The following is a 21,663-nucleotide window of genomic DNA, read 5'->3' as shown; positions in this document are numbered from 1 at the left end:
AGGGAGGCAGCTGGAGATGGGGAGGGAAGGAAGGGAGGGGCAAGTGACCCCTCCCTGGGGCCAGCTCCCCCGCTGACCCCAGTAGGCACCCCCATACTCCGCGACCCACCAGGGAAAGGGGGCCCAGGCCCATCCAGACCGGGCCCAGTGCAGCAGCGCCGCCCGGCCCCACAGAGCCCGGGACAGTCCACCCAACCCCACCACAGAGAAAACTGCACCCACCCCACCATCCACTCATCTTCCAGACTACATAAGACAATAAACACCCAGGCTGAGATCTTCCTCCACCTCTCCTGTATCTCCCCCTCCTGCAGAGGGAGCTCCTGAGGAGAGGAAAGCTCCTGCAAGATGTGACAATCTCCCCCACCAGTTGAAGAGCCCCCCAGGTGGCTCGACGCACCGGCGGCACCCTGCTCCAGGGCTGGGCCCCCATGCACCCACCCGCCCACAACCCCGGCAACACACCAACCAGGACCCAAGCCCCCGAGGCCCGGTCCGGGTCCCAGCCCAGAGACGGAGCGCCCCCAGAACCTCACGCCCATCCCGGACCCACCCAGGGGCAGCCAGGCTACCAGGTCAGTAACCCACGTCCGTCAGCACAGACCCTCCCCTAGCCCCGCTGCACGCAGCCGCGAGGAAACAGTCACCGGAGAGCCAACAGAGCCCCTAACCGGACATGACCGCTACCCCGGGTTGAGCCCCCCAAGGAAGATGCCTCCGGGGAACCCCCCGACGCCCTAAGCCTGTCCCTACCCCCACACCAATCACAACAGTGAAGGCGGGACCAAACTATGACCCCCCACCCCCACTAGGTGATGGACCTGATCAAAGGAGCCCAGAGCAATTGATCTGAGGCAGAGGCTGTATCAAGACTAATGTAATCTAATAGATAATTTCTATATTGGTTAGAGTTAAGATTATTTTTATTTTTCCAGTTCATGAGGACTGTTTTCTTGGCAATGCATAGGGCAGTGAAAACCATATTCTTTTCTGAAGTGACATTATCTAAGCTGCCCAACAAACACACTAAGGGGGAAGTTGGAATGTTACATTTCAGACACTTCGATAAGTCTTCACATATCTCGCGCCAAAACTTCTGAACTGGTGGACAGAACCAAAGAGCGTGGATATAATTGTCCGGTGAATTGGTTTGGCAGTGTGAGCAGTTGTTGGTAGACGTAAAGCCCATCTTGAACATCCGATGACCTGTATAGTGCACTCTATGTAATATTTTGTATTGAATTAATTGAAGACTGGGATTTCTAATTAGATGAAAGGTTTTTAAGCAAATCTGAGACCAGAAGTTTAGGTCTAAGTTAACTGATAAATCCGCTTCCCATTTTGCAATAGGAAGTGATATTGATTCATCTGTTTTAGAAAGCATTCTGTATATTTTGGATAGTAATTTGGGGGGTTTAAGAGTAAGAAATTGAACCACACTTGGTGGTGTTTGTAGTTCAACTTGACCCGGTTTAAATTTCTTTTTTACTATGGATTTAATTTGTTGATATTCTAAAAATCTTTTCTTGTTGATCCCATATTGTGTAACTAGTCCGTCAACGTCCAAAAGTGACTTTTATTGATTGGATCAGTTTGTTGTCTCAGTGATATTAGTCATCAATGTGTTTTATAATTTCAACTCATTTTCACACCTCGTTTAAATTAGAATGAGCCATGATGTAGACACTGCTTAATTATACAGTGAAAGCACTTATACCGTAAACCATGAGTGTGTGTTTGTGTGGTGATAAATCTATAAAAATCTTAATTCATTTCGAAATAATTTTGGAATAAAGACAGTTCAGCTACTTTTTATAAGAAGTTTATTCCTTTACATTTTAAAGGTTTGATCATTTAAAAGAGTGCATAAGATCATGGATCTTGGTGTTTAAACACACCTGTAATGCAGTTACTATAATACTACTAATTGTAAACAACGTGTGTATGTCTGTAGTATTTATCTATATATAGTGTTTACCTATAGTTTATATAAACAACTATTAACAAAGGAACTGTTAACATTTAAGTGAATTTCGTTAAAAATGTTTACAGTAAGATAAAAGTACATAGGCATAAAAATTTTAACATTTACAGGATATCAGAAAATGTCACAGTAACAGAGAAGTATAAACAAAAACAAGTCTAAGGTATGAAGTGATTTACAAGTGGACTCCTTCGGTGGTACCAGCTGAGCTGGATATGACGGGTTCGCCTGGAGACTCCTGGGGTTGCTGCATGATGTCTGAGGATTCAGTCTTAGGCCTTTTCTGAAATATTTAAATATTGTTGTGTAAGATTTTATTTCATTTTAAGCGTGAGAAATCCAAGATTTGTTTAGATTATTATTATGTGGCAGAATTAATACTGGATAATCCATGGTCAACAAAACAGTTTTCAAGGTATTTTATTAGCATTTTTCCGATATTATAGGATACTATACACGTTCGCCACTAAATACCTTTTTAAAATGAACTATATAATTAACGTCAGAGATTCCTGTGTTGTAATGATTTATTATATTTGAAAAATAGAGGCTATGCTGTGAGACATTCATGCACTATATTGCCATTTGCAGCTACAACAGCTTCTTCTCTTCTGAGAATGCTTTCCACCAGGTTTAGAAGTGTGTTCATGGGAATCTTTATTTGTGATGGCCTTGCTCGCAGTCTCCGCTCTAATTCATCCCAAAAGTGTTCTATTGGGTTGAGGCCATTCTAGAAGCTTAATCTTAGCCTGCCTTATCTATTTCAAACATAGTTTCTGATGTTTACGATCATCATCCTGTTAAACACCTGTGTCCAAAATTCAGTTGTCTGGCAGTTGACTTGAGGTGAAGTTGAAGACTTTTGAGGTAGTCACCCTTTTTGATTATTCCACCTACTTTTTATGTACCGAAACCACTGGTAGTAATATAGCACCGGAGCATGATGGTACCACCACCATGCTTAACAGCTGTCAGTGTTTTCAGGTTTCAAAAGGCCATAAATCAACACTTTTACAACCCATCTGGTTAAGAAATGATTTAAAAAGTTTAATAAGTCAGGATGCCGTAAGTTGGGGAAAACCCCGCCAGAACACCATATTTTATGCCAGCGAGTGGCTTTTTGAACGCCTCCTTCTGAGTGGTGGGGAAAATGGCATTTTTGGAGCACTGAGCATGCTTTTTCCAGCGCTCAGTGACAGCTCTGACAGCGTTTTCTTAAATTATGCAGGGCCCTACCCATGGTTTTCTCATCCACTTAACCTTCCTGCCTTCTTGGGACCTTTTTGTGCCACTGCTATGTGTTAAATGGCTGCCATTTCCACTGTGTTCAGTGGAATATAACCAAACTTGCCACAGGATAGTTTTTACCTGTCAATGTTAATATTCCAGTGTGAATTCCTTAAATCAGCCTAAAATGGCTGAGCAGCAGAAATCCCCACACCCATCACCCTGGGGACCATTTTCTGCCCATTGACTTCCATTATAAACGCTATTTTTCAACCCCAAATTATCATCATATGATTTTATTTTTTCTTCTTTTCTTGGATGTCAATGAAGACTCAGGGCCTTGAAGTTTTAATTTTTAAATTGCAAAAAAAATGCAAAAAAAATAATGGCAGGTCAAAATGTATGTTGGTGCCAATCTTTGGTCCATCTAAAGGCCTACTTATAATGACAATCACATATTACTTCAACTGGTTTTTTGTGGAAATATTTAGTTTCGTTTTTTGGTTTTTGGGGCTTATAACACAGGGCGCTCATGTAATAACACTGGGATTTGAAGGGTTAAAACAACGAAAATATAATTAAAACTTTACATGAATATTTCAGGGAGAAGTAGTTTTACAAGGTTGGCTAATTTAAAGTGGAATAAAATATGGATATATGGTCTTTTTATGGCGTGGCTGAGAATGGTCCCTAGGGTGATGGGTGTGAGTTTTTTAAAGGATGGCAGGAGGGTTAATTTAAATTCCATGATGAATTGGTGTAGTCTGCACTTCTTCTTTTCCAGGTGATCAAAGTTTAACTTAAGTGGATGAGAAAACAATGGGTAGGGCCCTGCATAATTTAAGAAAGCACCATCGCTGCTGTCACTGAGCACTGGAAAAAGCACACTTTTTCCAGTGCTCATAAACGTTGAGTGTGATGTACAAAGCGGCATTCAATGACTCAGAAGAAGAGGTTCAAAACTCCACTTACTAGCGTGGAGTTTTCACCAAATTTTACAGTGTCCTGACTTAATAAATGTTGATTTTTCCATTGTTTCTTAAATGATTTGTAAATGTTTATGGCCTAGATGGCTTGCCATTCAAAAGCCACTTCCTGTAATGACTACCCACTAACCAATTTTCCCTCATCTGAGGGTGACAGTTGCCAAAATGGTGACATATCCAAATAATTATATTAAATTGTATGTTTGCATAATTGTTTAAACTGACGACTCTGGATGACACTGCTTAGAAATGGCCCATTAAGCTTCTAGGATGGCCTTCCCAAAGCCTCCGGCCACAACATGTTGAAAATTTGTGATTTATGCTTGAAATCTGGGTCTGTGCCAACAAACCAAACAGTTTAAATTGATTCTATCAATTCTGCCAAGAATTACCTTCAGCAAATGTCCAGCAATAATTTTAGCACGAGCTTATTGATGGCTATTCTATTTAAGGTGTGACTTAGGTGTACAATAATTGCAAACCCAAGGAACAAAGTCTTGTTTTTCAAGGCATTAGAATAATTGTACTCTATATCAATAAACTGTTCAAAGAAATCAATAAAATCCTCAAATTATTATGACATTCATGCCTACATTCATGAATATGCATAAACCTTTGGCCATATATATACTAGCTTGACAACAGCTAAAGTTTAGCCTGTACTGTTAGATTACAGATGGAAGGTGTGTTCTTTCCTAAAAACAAATTTCAACTCGCACTTCTCCTTCAAACCTCTGGGGGGGACAATCACAAAAGCTCTGGTGAGGCATTGTGTATGTAGTTACCGCTCTAGCACATAAAGTGACCTAGTGTTTGAGTGGTGATTTGCCATCAAAGCTGACAGATACCAAATGCACCAACCAGGTTGTCTATTAACTGGTTCACAGCAAAGGATGATGGGGCAGGAATAGGATCTATATAACAGGAAATTGATGTCCTCTTATCAAGAACCTGCTGAGCAGCTTATGCCCACTGTTCCAGCTTATATGGAGGAGTTGGTGTTACTGTGAGTGAGCTTTAAAAGAGAACAACTGGTTATCAGCGTGATCCTGGTTTCAAAACCAGATCTTCTTATTGGTGAATACCTGCATGGTTGTGGACTCTCTAAGTCTGTTCACATGTAGCAACACTACCTCTTTGCTTTCCTCCAATGCTTGCACGACAGCTGCCACCACCAGGTTTGCCAGAACAAAATGAACCAAGACCACAAAGGTGGCGAAGCAGATTGGCGAGGCCCACCACAGGTAGCTGGGACAGGCTTTATCATTGGGACGGCATGGGCGTAATGTGTCCTTTAGACACACAGAGCAGGTATAAATGAACCACAAAACCCTGACTGGAGATTCAAGTGTTGATTATTCCTTACTTACAGGTTTTGGACTTCACTGTTTAAAAGACAACATGTGCAGAGTTTGTGTGCATGGGTGAATGAGTACAAGCGTACCTTCAAAATGCCACTCCAGTTGTCCCCTGTGCACACTTTGTACAGTGTGAGCAGCGCCATCCCGAAGTTCTTAAAGTTAGCGTACTGATTTATGCCTTCACATGGATAGTCTGGGGTGCATTCTGACAACACACACACACACACACACACAGTGATTTTTCTGCACTGCCTCCTTGATAAATGCAATAATTCAGTTTAGCACATTTTTAACAACCTCAGTTGACCAAACTGCTGTACAACTTACGCAAATATCTCCCTTCCTTGTTTTTCTACTTAATAACGTAGATGCAGTGCAAATAAAATAAATCATCTATCAGGTTCCTTTGCATCATGCACAATACATTTATGTGTGTGTGTGACTGTTATGATAGTAGTTTGACTGACCGAGGTTGCCAAAGAGCTCCACTCCCAGTGCAGCGTAGATGAAAAAGAAGAACATAAAGAGCAGACAGAGGTTTCCAACCTGGAACCAAAATGCCTGTGAAATCCTCTTTGAAGATTTGAATGTATATATTTATATATCCTACTTTTGGTTTGTTTTAAAGACTTCTAAGCATGGGAAGTAAAATCAGCTGGTCTTAGTGAGTTTATTCTGGGTGTTTACCTGTGACAGTGTCTTAGTAATGGTTCTCAGCAGAACTCTGATCTTCTTGGCCTTCAGCACTGAAAAGGGAAACAAGTGTTGTCTTCAAAGTGTTTGTAGATGTGTAGAACACACAAATGCCTTAGTAATAAAAAAGATCTCATATTGTCAAGTGTGTGTTTGTGTGTGTGTACCTTGTGCTAGTCTGAGCACTCTAGTGACGCTCAGGATGCTGGGATTAATGGGAAGACGGTGTTCCATATTCATCTTGGTGAAAATGATAACGATGAAGGAAACCAAGACTATAGCGATGTCCAGCATATTCCAACTAAAGACAAACACACATCATGCAGTCAATCAGGCCTTTACAAAACCCAACAAACCACGTAAGTTAAATTCTTGGGCATAATTGTGTTACCTGTTTTTTATGAACCTCAGTACGCCAAACGCCACAACCTTTAGCATGATTTCCAGGACCAGGAGGACAGTGAACACATAGAAGGAGTACTCTATCATCTGATCTACATACTGAACACACACACATTTCTATCATAGATACATGTGCATTTTTTGAAAGGATTGTGTGTGTGTGTGTGTGTGTGTGTGTGTGTGTGTGTGTGTGTGTGTGTGTGTGTGTGTGTGGATTTGCATTACCAAAGGCTGATTATAGTGTTCCGAAGCCATCAACACGACATTAATGAAGACGACTACTGTCATGAATAACTCGAGGAATCTGCTGGTACTCAGGTCATAGATACGGCGACGCACGAGGGAGTAGTGCCTGAAATAATTCTCCTCTCTACCTGGAAGAGACATGCACACATGTAAGGGTACAGGTATTTAAACATCCACCAACATCTACACTCTGATAGGTGCATCGAGAGGAAGTCTCAGAGTTCAGTATCTTGCCCAACGATGCTTTATTTTCATCAACTTTACTTTTATCCCGTGAGTTTCCTCCTCTCTGCAGCGATTGTTTTTGCTGCTGCCGGCACACGTGGAAGGTCTCCACCATGACGCCGATATACATGTCGAGGAGGAAAAAACTCATTACCATGAAGGAGATGAAATAAATGAGCATCCATTCGTTATAGTTCTTCACAGGCTGAAAAAGAAACACAAGAGGAAAGTCTGTGAGAAATTTAAGAACTAAATAATCGGACTTTAATAATCGTTCTATAGTGACATTAGACTGGACATTAGAGTGTGTGAAGGACTGGAAACATATAAAGAAGCGCTCAGAGAGCAAACCTCTGTCAGGGCACCTCACTCTGTGGGAGGTATTTACTTGTAATAGTAACAGTAATAGTGTTGTATTTTGTATATATTCATTGTTTTCTTTGTTATTTTTAAATGTATTGCAAAAAAGTTTGGAGTGCAGTGAAAATATTGCAATACAAATATTGCAGAGGTCATGTGACATGATATTTTAATTTTTTGTATGGTACTTTCTATATGTTGACAACAAACACCACAGTCTTAGGAACTGTAGTTTCTAAGTTACAGTGTTTTGACCTTTAAATTATTGAGGTGACCTTGAAGACCTTGGTGGATGTCAAATTTTCAAATTTTCATAGATCATGACACCACCAGGTCTTAAAATGGCATAAATATATCCTCAGATGAACAACAGCACATCAAGCATTAGTCTGTGTTACTATTAATTTACAAAAACTAAACAAAAATGTAAAAATAGTATGTGAAAAACTAAGGGCACCCTTACTTCTTCTACATGAATTTGTTGATGGGTTTTTTATTATGTCCTTCAGACCTTCATTTATTTCCTGGATCCTAAGAACTCAGTTAGCAAACCCATGAAACTTGCTTGAAAAACAAAAAAAGTAAATTCAAACCATGAACTTAGTTACATCATCCCATATAATCACAATCCTTTTACTTCATAATGTGTGTTAGCAACAATGCAAAACATACATTAAAGTACTGGTAGCAAAACTACCTGTTGATCTACTCCCACAGCATCCAGTCCATCATACATGATGTTCATCCAGCCGTCCTTAGAGTACATCACAAACAAGGCTATCAGAGCCTGAATAAGAAACACAGAAACAGCTGTTAAGTTGACATACATTTATTTTCCGGGTGCCAATATTAATAGAACATTAATATTAATAAGTCACAGTCTCCTCTGGAGGTCTGAGTTTGAATCCTACTTCTGAGATGAAATGTTTTAAACTCAGCCACAGAGAGGCTGTACCTATTGTACCTATCTCAACCTCAGATAAAAGGGGAGGGTTAACTGTTAACAATGGCTACAGTGTTGTTGGGCAACAGATCCAGTGGAAACCATGCTACTGTTAGCCGAAGACAAAGTAGGACGAGAGGGGGAAGGGGAAGGTTGACTTAAATATGAAACTTGATTTAGAGACAAAGGTAGAGATGGAAGGCCGAGATGATTTGGACATGTGTAGAGGGGGGAATGTGGACATGATGGACAAGTTGTGTTAAATATGGAGCTGTTGATCGTTTCTATACTTGTACTTAACAACAATGTGGAACTAGTCCGTACCTGAGGAAAGTTGTCAAAGTTGTACTCCTTCCGAACCCACGTATAATTAGCAGAGAGACATTCGGCCTTATTGGTGATGTTTGAAGTGTTTTCACCCTCACAGTAGAAGAACTTTCCTTTGAACAGCTGCAGCGTGAGTGTGAAATAAAGACAGAGGCAGAGGGTTTATTGTGATGTCAGGTTATTACACTGTTGATGCCAAAAGGAGTACACACTCTTGGGTGTTAACTGTGAATTTTTGGCTAAAAGCTAACAAGCAGTCATGCTGTAATTTTGTTCAAAAAGTCTGTGTGTGTGTGTGTGTGTGTGTGTGTGTGTGTGTGTGTGTGTGTGTGTGTGTGTGTGTGTGTGTGTGTGTGTGTGTGGTGTGTTTGGGAGGGGGTGGGGGCTAACCTGAACCCCAAGGATCCCAAAGAAAAAGAAGAGGACACAGCAAATCAGGACAATGTTCCCAATTGGTTTAGCAGATGCAATAAGAGCTTTGACAGCCAGCTTCAGTTTTGGGGTTTGCTTGATCATCCTGGGACACACAAACATACATGTATGTATTAACGCCAGCACATCTACACACAGACATATACAGAGAAAAGTAAGACAAATCTCAAATGAGGTGCTGCATATGACAACAAACATCTATTTACACAGCGTGTGTATACACACGGTACCTCAGCGTGCGAAGTGTTCTTAGCAGCCGAAAAACTTTGAGGATGCTGAGCATGTTCTTTTTGTCAGAAGTGACCAAAGTGATAATAAAGTTGGTTGAGGACAGAATCACCAAAAAGCCGTCCATGAGATTCCAGAATGACCGGCAGTAGCTGCCCTTCCCGATCACCAAGCCAAGAGCTATAACCTTGTGTTAAAGCAATACATCAACAGTATAAATTCAAAACATCCCTGATTCCCAAAGCTGAAAGTACTCACAATCTGAGGTTGAAAATGTTTGATCAAAACTGAAGAACATTATTTTGAAAAAATAAATAAAAGCAAATCTGGTGTTTACCTTAATAACCATCTCGATCAGGAAGACGGCAGTAAAAACAGAACAGGATGCATTCAGGATCAAGCGTTCCTTTAGAGCAGAGCGACATTCACTTGTAACCTACATGTGTTTTCTTTTAGAAACATACGCTCACTTGACACTTCATTAGGTATACTAAAGAAGTTTCACACATTACGTGCAAGTGTGAAAACCTCTATAGAAGCAAAAGTACTGTCCGTTTGCTGGTCTGGGGAGTTCGAGTGAGTGTTAACACAATGCCACAATCTTCTCAGGAGCAAGTTCGCCCCAAAGTCAGACCGTGCGAGACTCAAAGACCTCAGACTCTACAGGCTAAATCTTTTTACGTTTTTTTTACAGGACTGCACAGAGGCTTGAAGTGTTCATCACCCAGCTTGGCAGCATGTAACTCCACACAGATGCCACATCTGAAATGTGTCTATATATTTGTGCTTCTCTGACTGAGTATATCTGTAACTGCTCCAGATGTGGGTCTCACCATGCTTTTAGGGTTTATACTGGGCCTCTCCATAGCAATGGTGACACAGTTCAGCAGAATGAAGAAGAGAATCACATGGTCAAACACCTTGTGAGACATCAAACGCTGGCAAAATCTACGCAACCTAAAACAAACACCGACACTGTAATTACAGTCGTTTAAGAACGAAACAAACACAATTAAGGTCAGAAAAACATGAGGCTTGAAATGTCCCGAGGATTCCTCTCACTGTTCTGTAAAACCATTTGAATATTTTAGATAACTAATTTTAAATTTAGGTATGTGTATGCACAAATTCACCTTTCATCGAATATACAGGTAAAATATGTATATGTTTGAATCCAGTTGGTCCTCAGAAGTGTAGAATTTTATACTTTTACCTTTACTTTCTATAAAATATTGATTTGTCTTACAAGGTCAAGGAAATCAGGGAGAACCTGTGCAGTTCATAACAAACAGGACATGGACAGTAAATACACTATTCAGGTACCGTCATTAGGACTTTGTCTATCCAGCTAAACATGCTGCTGTTAGCCCTCTGAGGCCACTTTCATCATACTGTAAGCATGGTTATCTTATTAGCGTCAATCTATTTTCATGGTGTAGGACTTATTTGCATCAAAGTGCCATTAACATCCACATAGCTGCACTGTTAGGATTAAAACTTGTTCAAACACCAGTTGAAACAAAGACTCAGCGTCTTGCTGCTAACGTGTGAATGATCTGAAAGTGCTGCCGTGTTCGGTGACTCCAGAGCGTTAATGCCAGCAACAGATAGGACAGGAGCGAAGGCGGATTAAATACAATTTAAATGACTGTTGATTTGTATCCAAGTAAATTACAGATTTGTGGAGCCGCACAGGAAAAGTCTTTCTAAGTTCTGAGTAACTATTAACTAGTTTAGTGGACCTGAATGAGCTTCAGTGTTAAGGAAATCTCAGCTAGTAAAAACGTAAAAGTCAGTGGAGCTCTGTCCAGTCAAACGTAATAAAGTACAGAGTAAAAAATCTCATGAAACTAAGTATGAAGTGTGTGTCCCTTGTTGTGTGTGAATCACTTACCTGCTCTGTGGGGACAGCATGTACAATGACCAGTCTTTATGCTGTTGGCACCACAGCAGCACTTTCTGAATCCTATTCAAAAATCTCTGCAGGAGTCAACGGTCACACATCGGTCACTCCTCTTTATCCAAAGCATAAATAAAATACTGAAAAAAAGCCAACCTAGACCTTAAAAACAATCATTTTTATACTTACAGTGAAACTGTTGTTTTTTGTCTGTGTGGAGGGAATCTCAGAGGCTGAGGCACTCCCACTGGATCTGCTGGGCTCAGTGGCAGGAACAGAATATTCTCCTGTGATTGTTCTGGGGCCCTGGAATAACATGAGCAAAGGTGTGAGTGGCAGTGTGAATGTTTGAACAAAGGCACCTTCAGCCAGTTGCTGGATTTATAAATCAGCAAATAGCAAAGTCAATTAAAAGCCTTCTCAGTACCTCCTCAAGGGAGCTTTCGTCCTCACATGCCAAGCTGGGACAGCGAGAGGAGTCTTGATGAATGTTTTCACTGGGCTGTCAGAAGGTACATCAGGAAACAGAGATCGGCAGCGGTGTGTGTGCACACACACACCTTTAATGTTATCGTAACTTAACATTAAACTCAAGAAAACTGAAACAGTTCTTACCCTGGCCTGGAAGCTGTCAACCCCTATGCCCACCAGTACATTAAGAAGAACATTTTTTCCAAACACAATGATGGCAATAAAGTAGATAGCTGCCCACGGGGAGGTGGCAGCCACGGCATTATAAAGCACCACGTTCCAGTCGTCCTGAGTCAGAATCTAGATAGATTAACAAAACTTTCATTCTTTGTGGCACAGATTCAACAAGGTGCTGGAAACACAGCTTGGAGATTTTGGTCCAAATTGACATGAGAGCATCACATGGCCAGAGGGGCTGCAGATTTGTCAGCTGTACATCAATGACATTGATGACATTCCCCCACATCCTACACTACAGCCTCATTTTCATTGTGTTTTCCATGTTCTTGAATATTTAGAAGTTCTTTGATAATATGTAGTATAATAAAAGATTATCTATTAACACATAGCACATCATTTTCCATGCATAAAGACTCCGGCCATACACTCACTGGACACTTTATGATCCCCCACATCCCGGAGGTTTCTATTGATGGTGACACATGTTCCTAATAAAGCGCCCATTGAGTGCACATGACAATGAAACAACACACATCCCAAAGTCAAAACCTCACCTGGAACACAGTGACCATGGACCACAGCAGGCTGTCAAAGTTTTTTCGATCATCAGCGGTTTCATTATATATTGACCTGAAGTGGAATTTGCATCCAAAGAGGTGCATGCCCACAATGCTGCAAACAAACAGCAAGCTGCAGTGAGAATCACATGTATGTAAATATGGCATCTGAAGGGTGACAGAAAATATAACAACTAAATCAGGAACTGTATTTAAAGAAGCAAACAGTCATTTTGAAGCCTCAACTTGTGCAAATTCTTAAATATATTTATTTATTCATCAAGTTTTTTTAAATTGTAACTAGTAGCTCTGACTGTGGAGTGAAGGACACCGCATGCTCATATGTAAATCACTTGGCAGGCGCAAAGTATCAATGCTTTAAAATCATTTTTCTCCATCATTACTTTTCATAATTTATCAAATTAGCACCACAATGTATTAAGAATTTTAAATAATGTCTATATCAGGAGATTATTTACTGATGCGAGTAGGCTCACTCACAGACCCATAAACGTCCAAAAAACCTTGACGCTAGAGGAGTCGCCCCCTGGTGGCTGTTAGGCAGAATGTAATTTAAAGGAACTTTGGTATTGGCTTTACTTTTCAGCCCAGTAAACAACGTCTATCGTTTATATACAGTCTATGAATATAACATCTTAGAGCTCACAAATGTGTACACCGAGACTCTTGGTGTGTGGATACATACCTAAAAATGAAAATGACAAACAGCATTAACCAGCACAGAGTGGATGCCTCTCTAATCGTCCTCTTCAGGACCAGCAGTTGCCTCTTCAGGTACGGGAGGAAGTGAAACACCCTCACGAAGCGCAGCACATAAAATGCTCGCACAACTGACAGCTTGCCATCAGCTTTGGAGCCTAATTCCCATAAACTGAAAACCACAAACAAACACATTACCGTGCAGCTCTGTCAGATCACTTTGTCCACAATGACTAATAACCGTATGCTGAGATGATGCTTTATTATACTGATATCATTAGTCTGACCTGTTGGAAATACATCTAACATGATATAAACACTAGGATGTGGCTTCAGAAATATTTATAAGAAAAATAAAAATGACAAAAGTAAGAAGAGCGAGAATAAAGTTACATTTATTTAAACTTGAGAAACCCCTAAAGAAACAAAGAAATGTTTGCGAATGTGACACAATAAAACAATAAGCAAAGTTTCAAAGTCAAAGGATAAAGGTTTATACCTGGTGAGAACAACCACAAAGTCGAAGATGTTGTCAAGGTCCGCAAAGTACATCCACGAGAGGGCGATCAGCTTTATTATCATCTCCACCACAAATATAATGGTAATAATTATGTTACTGACAATTAATACTCGCATCAACTCCTGAGGCTGCAGGAGGAGAAAATGGAAATAAATAAGAAAACAGAATCACACACAGACAAGAGAAATAAGAATCATTTAAATGCATGAACGTAAGGGAAGAGTCATCATTAGATGCAAAAGTAAATATGGATTTTTTTAATGACGCCTCTTATCTCTTCTTACTCTTAATCTAACAGCGCAAGCTTCTTATATCACTGAGATCAAATTTATGTGATAAATAATCGCAAACATGTCTCACCTGGTTGTAGTGCTCCATCGCCATGGTAACAATAGTGATGAAAATAGCAATAATGATGATTCGATTAAAGAATTTAGTGTTGATGAGAATGTTAAACTTTTCCTTGAAAGGGATCCAGACCTGATGCTGGAAGATGAGACAGTTGGTTAGGCGAATCACAAACAGCTAACGCTATTATGACTGATGTTACTGCACCCAGTTGCAAACTGGTCTTACCAGTGTGGGTTTGACATGTGTTGAGCTCTTGACGGGCTGCACCCTGTTATGATGTAAACACACATTGACCTAAGCTGTGGCCTATGTTCTTCTAGTACTTTCTGTATTCTTATTCTTAAATATTTCTTCTTTTTACTTCCATTTGTAAAGAAAGCTCAACTTTGTTTGTTTTTTTTTTACCTAGCCTGACATGACTAATACTTTTAAAACTACATTCCTGACACAGTCTTACATACTTTAGCACCCTGTAAACTACAAATCTGACCTCAAACACAACAAAGTCTAGATTTTAAAGCCACAGTACTTTTCTTACCTGGTGGTCATCATCTTCAGGAAGGAAACAAACTTCCTGAAGAGAGTTTTAAAAGACAGAGGACCAGCATGCTGCTCTGTTGTGACTCTTGCGAAGTTCTCTGAGAACTGGGTTGCAATGATGACTGCACACACATTCATTATGATAAAGGAGCCAATCTAGTTGAGGAGATGAAGAATTAGCTATAGAGTTTCTGGGGAAATTGCACAACCAACTATGAAGGGTTGTTGAAATCTACACATAAGAAACAAAAAGTTCAGCATCCTCTGATTTAGTAGTTTTGGTTTCCAGAAGGGCACGTCAATACTTGTTATTGAATACATAATAAAAATGATTTAACAGGTGTGGGTACTTACAATAGTGACAAGTATGAAAAACACAAAACTCCAGAAGGAATAAGAGTCCATAACATAATACATGATATTGGTCCATCCTTCAAGTGTCACAACCTGGGAGCAGGGAGACACAGAGAGACATAAATACTATCCCTCTACATTACAGATGGCAAAACAGCAGGCAGATGAACAGATAAACTGCACTATATGCCAAAGAAAATGCATTTGTTTTATGAATTTTGAATCTTTGAATGAACTGCCATACAGAGGTCGACATAATCCAGATGTTTTTCTGTGCATATCAACAATTTCTTACCTGGAAAATGGTTATCCAGGCATAGCCGATGTTATCAAAGTTAATAACTCCCAAGTCAGGGTTGTGGTCCCCAGCACGGCATACATTGTAGTACATGTTCCAGTTTACACATTGGCCGGCTTGGATCGGCTCGTCTGCAGCCAGTGTGCAGATTTTGCCATGCTCCTGGTAGGGCGGCACATCACGGCAAAAGCGTCCTCCACCCTTGTCGTCAGGTGAACAGATGAACGAGGACCGTCCACCAAAGATGGGCACAAAGTATGGACTCAGAGACACGTTATAAATTCTAGATAGAAACAGATAACAATGTGCACATATTATGTAAAACAATCATTTAAATATAGTCAATCATTTCAGTGTTGTATGTATGAGAAGCTGCTGTATATGGCAACCCCTCCCTGAGCCTGGCTCTGCCAGATGTTTCTTTCTGTAAGAATGTTTTTTTTTCTGTCCCACAGTCATCTGGTACTTGCTCATGTCAGATGTTGAGGTTTTCTGTCTAATATTGTAGGGTTTTTGCAATGCCATGAAAATGTATGCCCCTTCCCGATTTGTTCATTTTTTGCATATTTGTTACACTTACTATTAGACAGAAATGACCACATTAAATAAAGAACACAGTTTTTAAATGAGGCATTTGACGGCGTCCTTTTGAGTATCCTGTGGGGGTACTTTGAGTGTATGGGACTTCTCCAAAGGGTGGCTTCTTCCTTAAAGATAGATTGAGGAGTTCACTAGTAGAGCCATTAGTCCTCCACATCGAAAGCAGCCAGATGAGATGGTTCAGGCATCTGACTGGAATGCCTCCTGGGTGAGGTGATCCAAGCAGTCCCCACCGGGAGGAGGTCCCAGGATAGACCCAAGACAAACTGGAGAGATTACATCTGTCAGATGGTGTTCCACTGGATAAGCTGGGGTGTGGGAGGTTTGGGTTTTATGCTTAGGTTGTTGCACCCACGACCCTGCCCCCAATAGGCAGTAGAAAATGGATGGAAGGCATTTGATAAATTTAATACTTACAGACATTATTTGCTATAGGCAGAGAGTTGGATTAAATAATTGGTTAAAGTTTGTTAGAAGCTTGTGCTGCCCAGAGAGAAAAGAAAAAACATGAAAGTCTTAGAAGAGCAGATGAAGCAGTTTACATACGTCAGGATGTCGTCGCCCAGGAAGCAGCGGTTGCGCAACTTCCCCGCCCACATCTGAACTCCAATGACTCCGAAGATGTGGATGACAAACGCGTAGAGGATGAGAACATTACCAAGCATGGGGGCCGTTTCAAGGAGTATTGTCACCAATATCCGCATACCTACACAAATGAGCAAGAAAATGGTAGCTTACGTGAATAATAGTTCGACTTTCTCTGAAAACTTTAATTTGTTTTGTAATTCTGGACTAAAACCCTTCTCCTTGGATCCAGCAGGTACTGTGTAATTGTATAGATCATAGTAAAAAGCTTAACAGAAACTCAATTACTGCATTCCATATGCTCGACGATGACCAAACAACGAATCCATACACTGGGGGAAATAATTATTTGATCCCCTCCTGAAATTGTAAGTTTGCTCTCTGTGGTCTTATGGTGTCATGGTCCCCGTGTCTGCCCGGCTGACTCAGGTTGGCTACATATGTTTCTTGTTTACATCTACCTCTCTCACGCTTGCCGTGTCTCGCCGGGGCGGAGCTCATTGCGGGCTCCCGCCCCTGGCCCTCGCACCTGAAGTTAATCACACACCTGTGGCTCATCGCCTGAACTCATCCACTACTTAAGGCAGTGGCTGGAAACATGTCGTCGCTGGACTATTGAGTAACCTCGGTAGTAAGCTCCGAAGTACTAGTCTCTTGTTGCCTTTTCGTATCACTGACCCTTTGGATTTATCACTTGTTGTCTGTAAACAGGAATTCCGTTTCCCTGGAACCCTTGGTGTGCGGGCTTGCTGGTGTGCTGTGTTTTTTGTGAAGTATGCGCTTGAGTCCATCCCACTTCGTGACATATGGTTATTTCATTTTACTGGAGAGGGACAGAAAATCAACCAAACATCCTGAAGAAATAAATCCGAAAGTGAGAAATTTCACTAATTTCTTATTACATTGTTTTCTTATTGTTTTGAAAAGATTCCACGAAAAACGTCTCAGAATTTAATTACTTACATTACTTACTGTGAAATCTTAAATATTTAAAAGATACTTTATTGACGTTGTATACTTCAGGGAGATTTGTCACAACGGTTACAATGCAGTGATGAAATGTTAAATTTTCCCCTTTATAATCACATATAAATTAGCAAATACCTTTATTCACAGTATTCAGTTACAAATAAACAACCTGTGGAGCAAAAATCTTTGTTACTGTTGTTTAACTGGAGTGCTTCAACATTTTAAACTAAATCTGATTTTAACAAAGAAAAAACACTGCTACCCCTCAACCTCCCAGTAGACACACCTATGGATTCAATTACAAAATCCTACGTCACCTTATTCTCGAATTATCGCAATCACAAGATTTTCAGAGAACTTGAGCTTGAGGTCAAGGTCACTGAGATTTGAACTAGTCCAAGATTTTTAGTAAATACATCTATGATATCATAGGTGATGTACTGAAACTCATACATCACTTTGTACTTGAGTTATCAAATTCACAAACTTGGATGACCATGCTACATGCTCGCCTGCCTTTTAAAACTCTCCTTGTTTAGCCCTCCAGTCTAAACAATGTAGTGTACATTCAAAATAACCATACTAATCTAAATAATGACAATCATCAGGCCTCTGTTCTATCCAAACTCTGTAAATATCGACTTACTTGGTACTCGGCTGATTAGTCTCACTGGCTTGATGGCATGAGATGCTTCTACGTGGAGATTAAAGAATCTAAACGTATAATCCATTAGCCTGAGGGGGCAGTTACAGACACAAACGAGAAGAAGAGCTTTACTTTCTTTCATTCATAAAAATAAGTGTGCCTTCCAATAATGTAAAACTGCATCTTTTTGGAGTTGCCCTGCAAAAGTTTTTAAACTGAAACTAAATTCTAGAGACACATAGATATAGACACATGGATACTAACTCTGCAAAGATGATGAAAAGATCAAACTTGTTCCAGTGGCTGCTCAGGTAGCTTCCTTTATGGCCGATGAATCCCAGGGCTATTGTCTTAATGAGCATTTCCATGATGAAGTAAAGAAAGACGAGAGAACCCAAAATCTGTATACAGAGAACGAAAAACAACGTCATATCAAATATCAAAACATACAAGGCATACTGTTAACATACAATCACTGGTAACAACGGCAGTAGCACAGATATAACATACTATATCCAGATGCTGCATCTGAGCTTTTAAGGAGGTCTTGGGGTCAGGCTATGGGCTCTGATCCATTCCTACAAGATTTTACTGTTTAATTTGACTTATTACAATAAGTTACCTCCACTTTAAGATGACATATTGTTAAGTGACTGTTCTGACGCAGTTAATGCTGACTTATGTCAGGTTAAGAAAAAAGAGATAACCATTTTAATTAAAGTCATTCAACAGAAATATGTGGAAATGAAATACATGTATGTCATTCAAAATTCTCTCTTTCTGTGTTAAATCTGTTTTTGGCCACAAATAAGACAAACCAACAAATCCTTTAAATGATGTCAGTAATCCTGTCAGTTTTTAAAGAAGAACATTTAAAAAGCAGCTGCAGAATTGAAATATTAAGTGTAGGACTAGCACTGTTAGTATCATATATGGTACAAAAACTCACATTTTAAACTTAAAACCTGTCCTTGACAAAGCACTTCAGGATTTTTCAGCGGGGACATCATGAAGCCAAGAATCAAGATTACGCAAGCACATTATGGTACTAACAAATGAGAGAGTTTACGAAGTGTGTTATAAACTACAGCTTATCATTAGTCTTTAAAGGGACAGTTCACGTGTTGTACATTTGTATACTTTCTGTTGGACCTGTTGTGCCATCTTCATCTAAATTGCTATGATTTGAAGTTCAGCCGTAGTAATATTAGCAAAATATTCATGATTCCCAAAATTTACATTTTTTTCTACAGAACTAGAACAGCCAACCAAAGATGATGAAGATGAAGATGCATAATTTCTTCTGCACAGTGATAAGCATTGGACTAAAACATAAGCAGGTCTCTAGTAAACACTTCTAGTCTGCTAGTCTCTTCTTCTGACGCTCAGCTCATTATAACAACCTCTCGGGTGAAGCTCTCCTCTTCCACCTCTACACAAGGCTGGTACATGCCGTCATTCACGCAGCTGAGCAGGACCACCAGTATGGACAAATAATCCAACCATGTAGAAGAAGAAGAGGTTAAGGTCTAAACACATTCAAAAAAATTCATCAACAACAGATGAAGCTTTCATACTAAAAGTATTTTACGTGGACATATTGAGTGGTATACAAGAGAAAAAAAACCATAAAAATAAATAAAAAGGTTTGAAATTGAGTTAATGACATTCTTACTTCATTCAGTACAGAAAGGATATGGGCCAGAGACTATTTTGAGGAACCATTTGCGGGGTCTACTCGTCTGCTTTAGTCTGAAGCACACAGGCGCCACCTCTGGGAAGGGAAGCTGCTCCTCTACAACGATGCCTCTACATCTCTCATGGATTTCATGCATAATGAAACCAGAACCGCATCTGAGAGAGGTCAGGAAAAAGGGGTAAAGAAAACCATGATATACAGATCTATTTGGAGAAACAACTTCCTGCATAATTTTTCAGAGTATGAAGAGCATGGCGAGGTGTTTTCTTGCATAAAAAGGTTAAGTAGTCCCACACTAATAGAGTTGGCTTTATATGGATTTCTGTTAAATGTTTGGATACATTTCATTACACCTGTTCAACTGCTCCTTAAGTCAAATACTTAATCAGACAATCACATGGCAGCAACTCAGTGGATTTATTAATGCAAGCATGGTCAAGAATAACAGTGGAAATTTAAACTGATTATCATAATAGAGAACAAAGGGGATTTAAGTGATTTTGAATGTGGCTAATTGTTGACCCCAGAGGAGCTGGTCTGAGTATTTCAGAAACTGTTGCTCTCAGACATATCTGCAATCAGTTTCTGTCAAAGTGACTTTTATATATCATCCAGGTAAAATTTTCCATTGACATTAAAAATGTCTTGAAATCTCTTTGAAGAAAGTTATAAAAAAATGCAGAGGGTGCAGCAGAAATCCAGTGGCCAAAAGGATCTGTATTGATTATAATGTAGAATACAGAGTAGATGAAATAGCGCACAGCCATTTGCAAGGATCCTTTCAAAACACGTTAATCAGTAAAAATCTATTACAGTGCTTACAGTGTGTTAGATGGAGAATTAATTAATTATATTAATAATTGGAAATATAATAAAAATATTAGACAAATAATAATAAAACTAATAATCGCGCGCACATAAAATCATAGGATTAATGTTTGGCATGACACCTGTACCAGTTACTGTGAAATGTAAAATAAGTGTAAAGTATCAACCTGGGTAATGATAGCTGAGTGTTAGCAACATGTCAGAACCAATGAGTTAGGAAAGCTGTCAAATAAATGTAAAAAAAAAAAAAAAATGATTGTAGTTCTCACTGAAATGAATTGACAACTTTTGACTGTTTTAAGTTGTATGTCCGGAAGAGCAGTGACTCAACACATTAACCTTAAGTGTACCTTATTTAGACGACATGCTAACATTTTAGTGACTTCGCATTAGCCTAAAGCTACAGTCATTGGAGGCTACATGATGGGGCTGTTAGTATGACACTGTCATAGACATGAATAGGCGACACACAATCATAAACTCTCAATTTGTTTTCTACTTATCCAAATTTGGTTGGATTAGCTAACTGGTTTTGGATAAAAGAGTTGCGTATGGCATTAGCTAGCTAACTAACTAGCCTCTTTTAAATAATAACTATAGGCACTGGAGACAAACATTTAACAGTTTGCAAACATGTTACCCTCAGGTTCAGCAGTAAACATACAATAGTAAAACTTGGAAAACCCTTTCCTAATTTAGCTCAATCAATCAATTAATCAATCAATCAACAGAAAATCCAACAATGCTTTGGGGACATTTCTGTACCCTAATTATGGTACTACAATTTATTTTAAACAAATTTAAAACTACTTTATTACACTTAACTCTGAAAATGTTCATTTTTACATTTTCAAAAACACTTAAGTTACATTTCCCCCCCAAACAGACTCACAGGTTTCTGATTGTGAATTCTCCTCTTCACCTTCACTTCGGCCAATCAAAGGTAAATGAGCCAAACTCTGACGTGAAGCTGTAACCAACAGCAACCATTCTGAAACCGGATGATGACAATGAAGAGCAAGAACTGTTTT

At 39.7% G+C, this 21,663-nt stretch overlaps 1 protein-coding gene across 6 annotated transcripts; it reads right to left on the bottom strand.

The window, feature by feature from the left end:
- Positions 1-1,834: 1,834 nt before the first annotated feature.
- On the bottom strand, positions 1,835-21,613 carry LOC146663262 (voltage-dependent T-type calcium channel subunit alpha-1I-like). Of its 6 annotated transcripts, none has more exons than XM_085415927.1 (33): positions 21,525-21,613; positions 19,805-19,959; positions 19,509-19,612; positions 18,370-18,506; positions 18,106-18,194; positions 16,452-16,611; positions 15,303-15,588; positions 15,008-15,100; positions 14,652-14,809; positions 14,339-14,381; positions 14,123-14,248; positions 13,742-13,890; positions 13,229-13,414; positions 12,520-12,637; positions 11,930-12,085; positions 11,742-11,816; positions 11,504-11,620; positions 11,309-11,394; positions 10,248-10,371; positions 9,752-9,820; positions 9,417-9,601; positions 9,145-9,271; positions 8,752-8,877; positions 8,182-8,271; positions 7,164-7,329; positions 6,879-7,027; positions 6,643-6,752; positions 6,419-6,552; positions 6,246-6,304; positions 6,026-6,104; positions 5,642-5,763; positions 5,331-5,489; positions 1,835-2,267 (listed from the first exon to the last, which is right to left on the bottom strand). In XM_085415927.1, the coding sequence occupies exons 2-33, from the start codon at positions 19,938-19,940 to the stop codon at positions 2,160-2,162; spliced, it is 4,026 nt and encodes a 1,341-aa protein (XP_085272053.1). In that variant the 5' UTR covers positions 19,941-19,959; positions 21,525-21,613; the 3' UTR covers positions 1,835-2,159. The 6 variants fall into 6 exon arrangements, 4 of the variants coding, with proteins under 4 accessions (XP_085272053.1, XP_085272054.1, XP_085272055.1 ...); XM_085415928.1 differs by having other exon boundaries at positions 6,643-6,680; XM_085415929.1 differs by lacking the exon at positions 5,331-5,489.
- Positions 21,614-21,663: the final 50 nt, after the last annotated feature.

The sequence above is a fragment of the Rhamphochromis longiceps genome, linkage group LG8 (assembly GCF_057381845.1).
Source record: "Rhamphochromis longiceps isolate RC_006_pf linkage group LG8, R_longiceps_female_GT1.1, whole genome shotgun sequence".
NCBI lineage: Eukaryota > Metazoa > Chordata > Actinopteri > Cichliformes > Cichlidae > Rhamphochromis > Rhamphochromis longiceps.
This window is presented reverse-complemented; position numbering and strand designations above follow the sequence as displayed.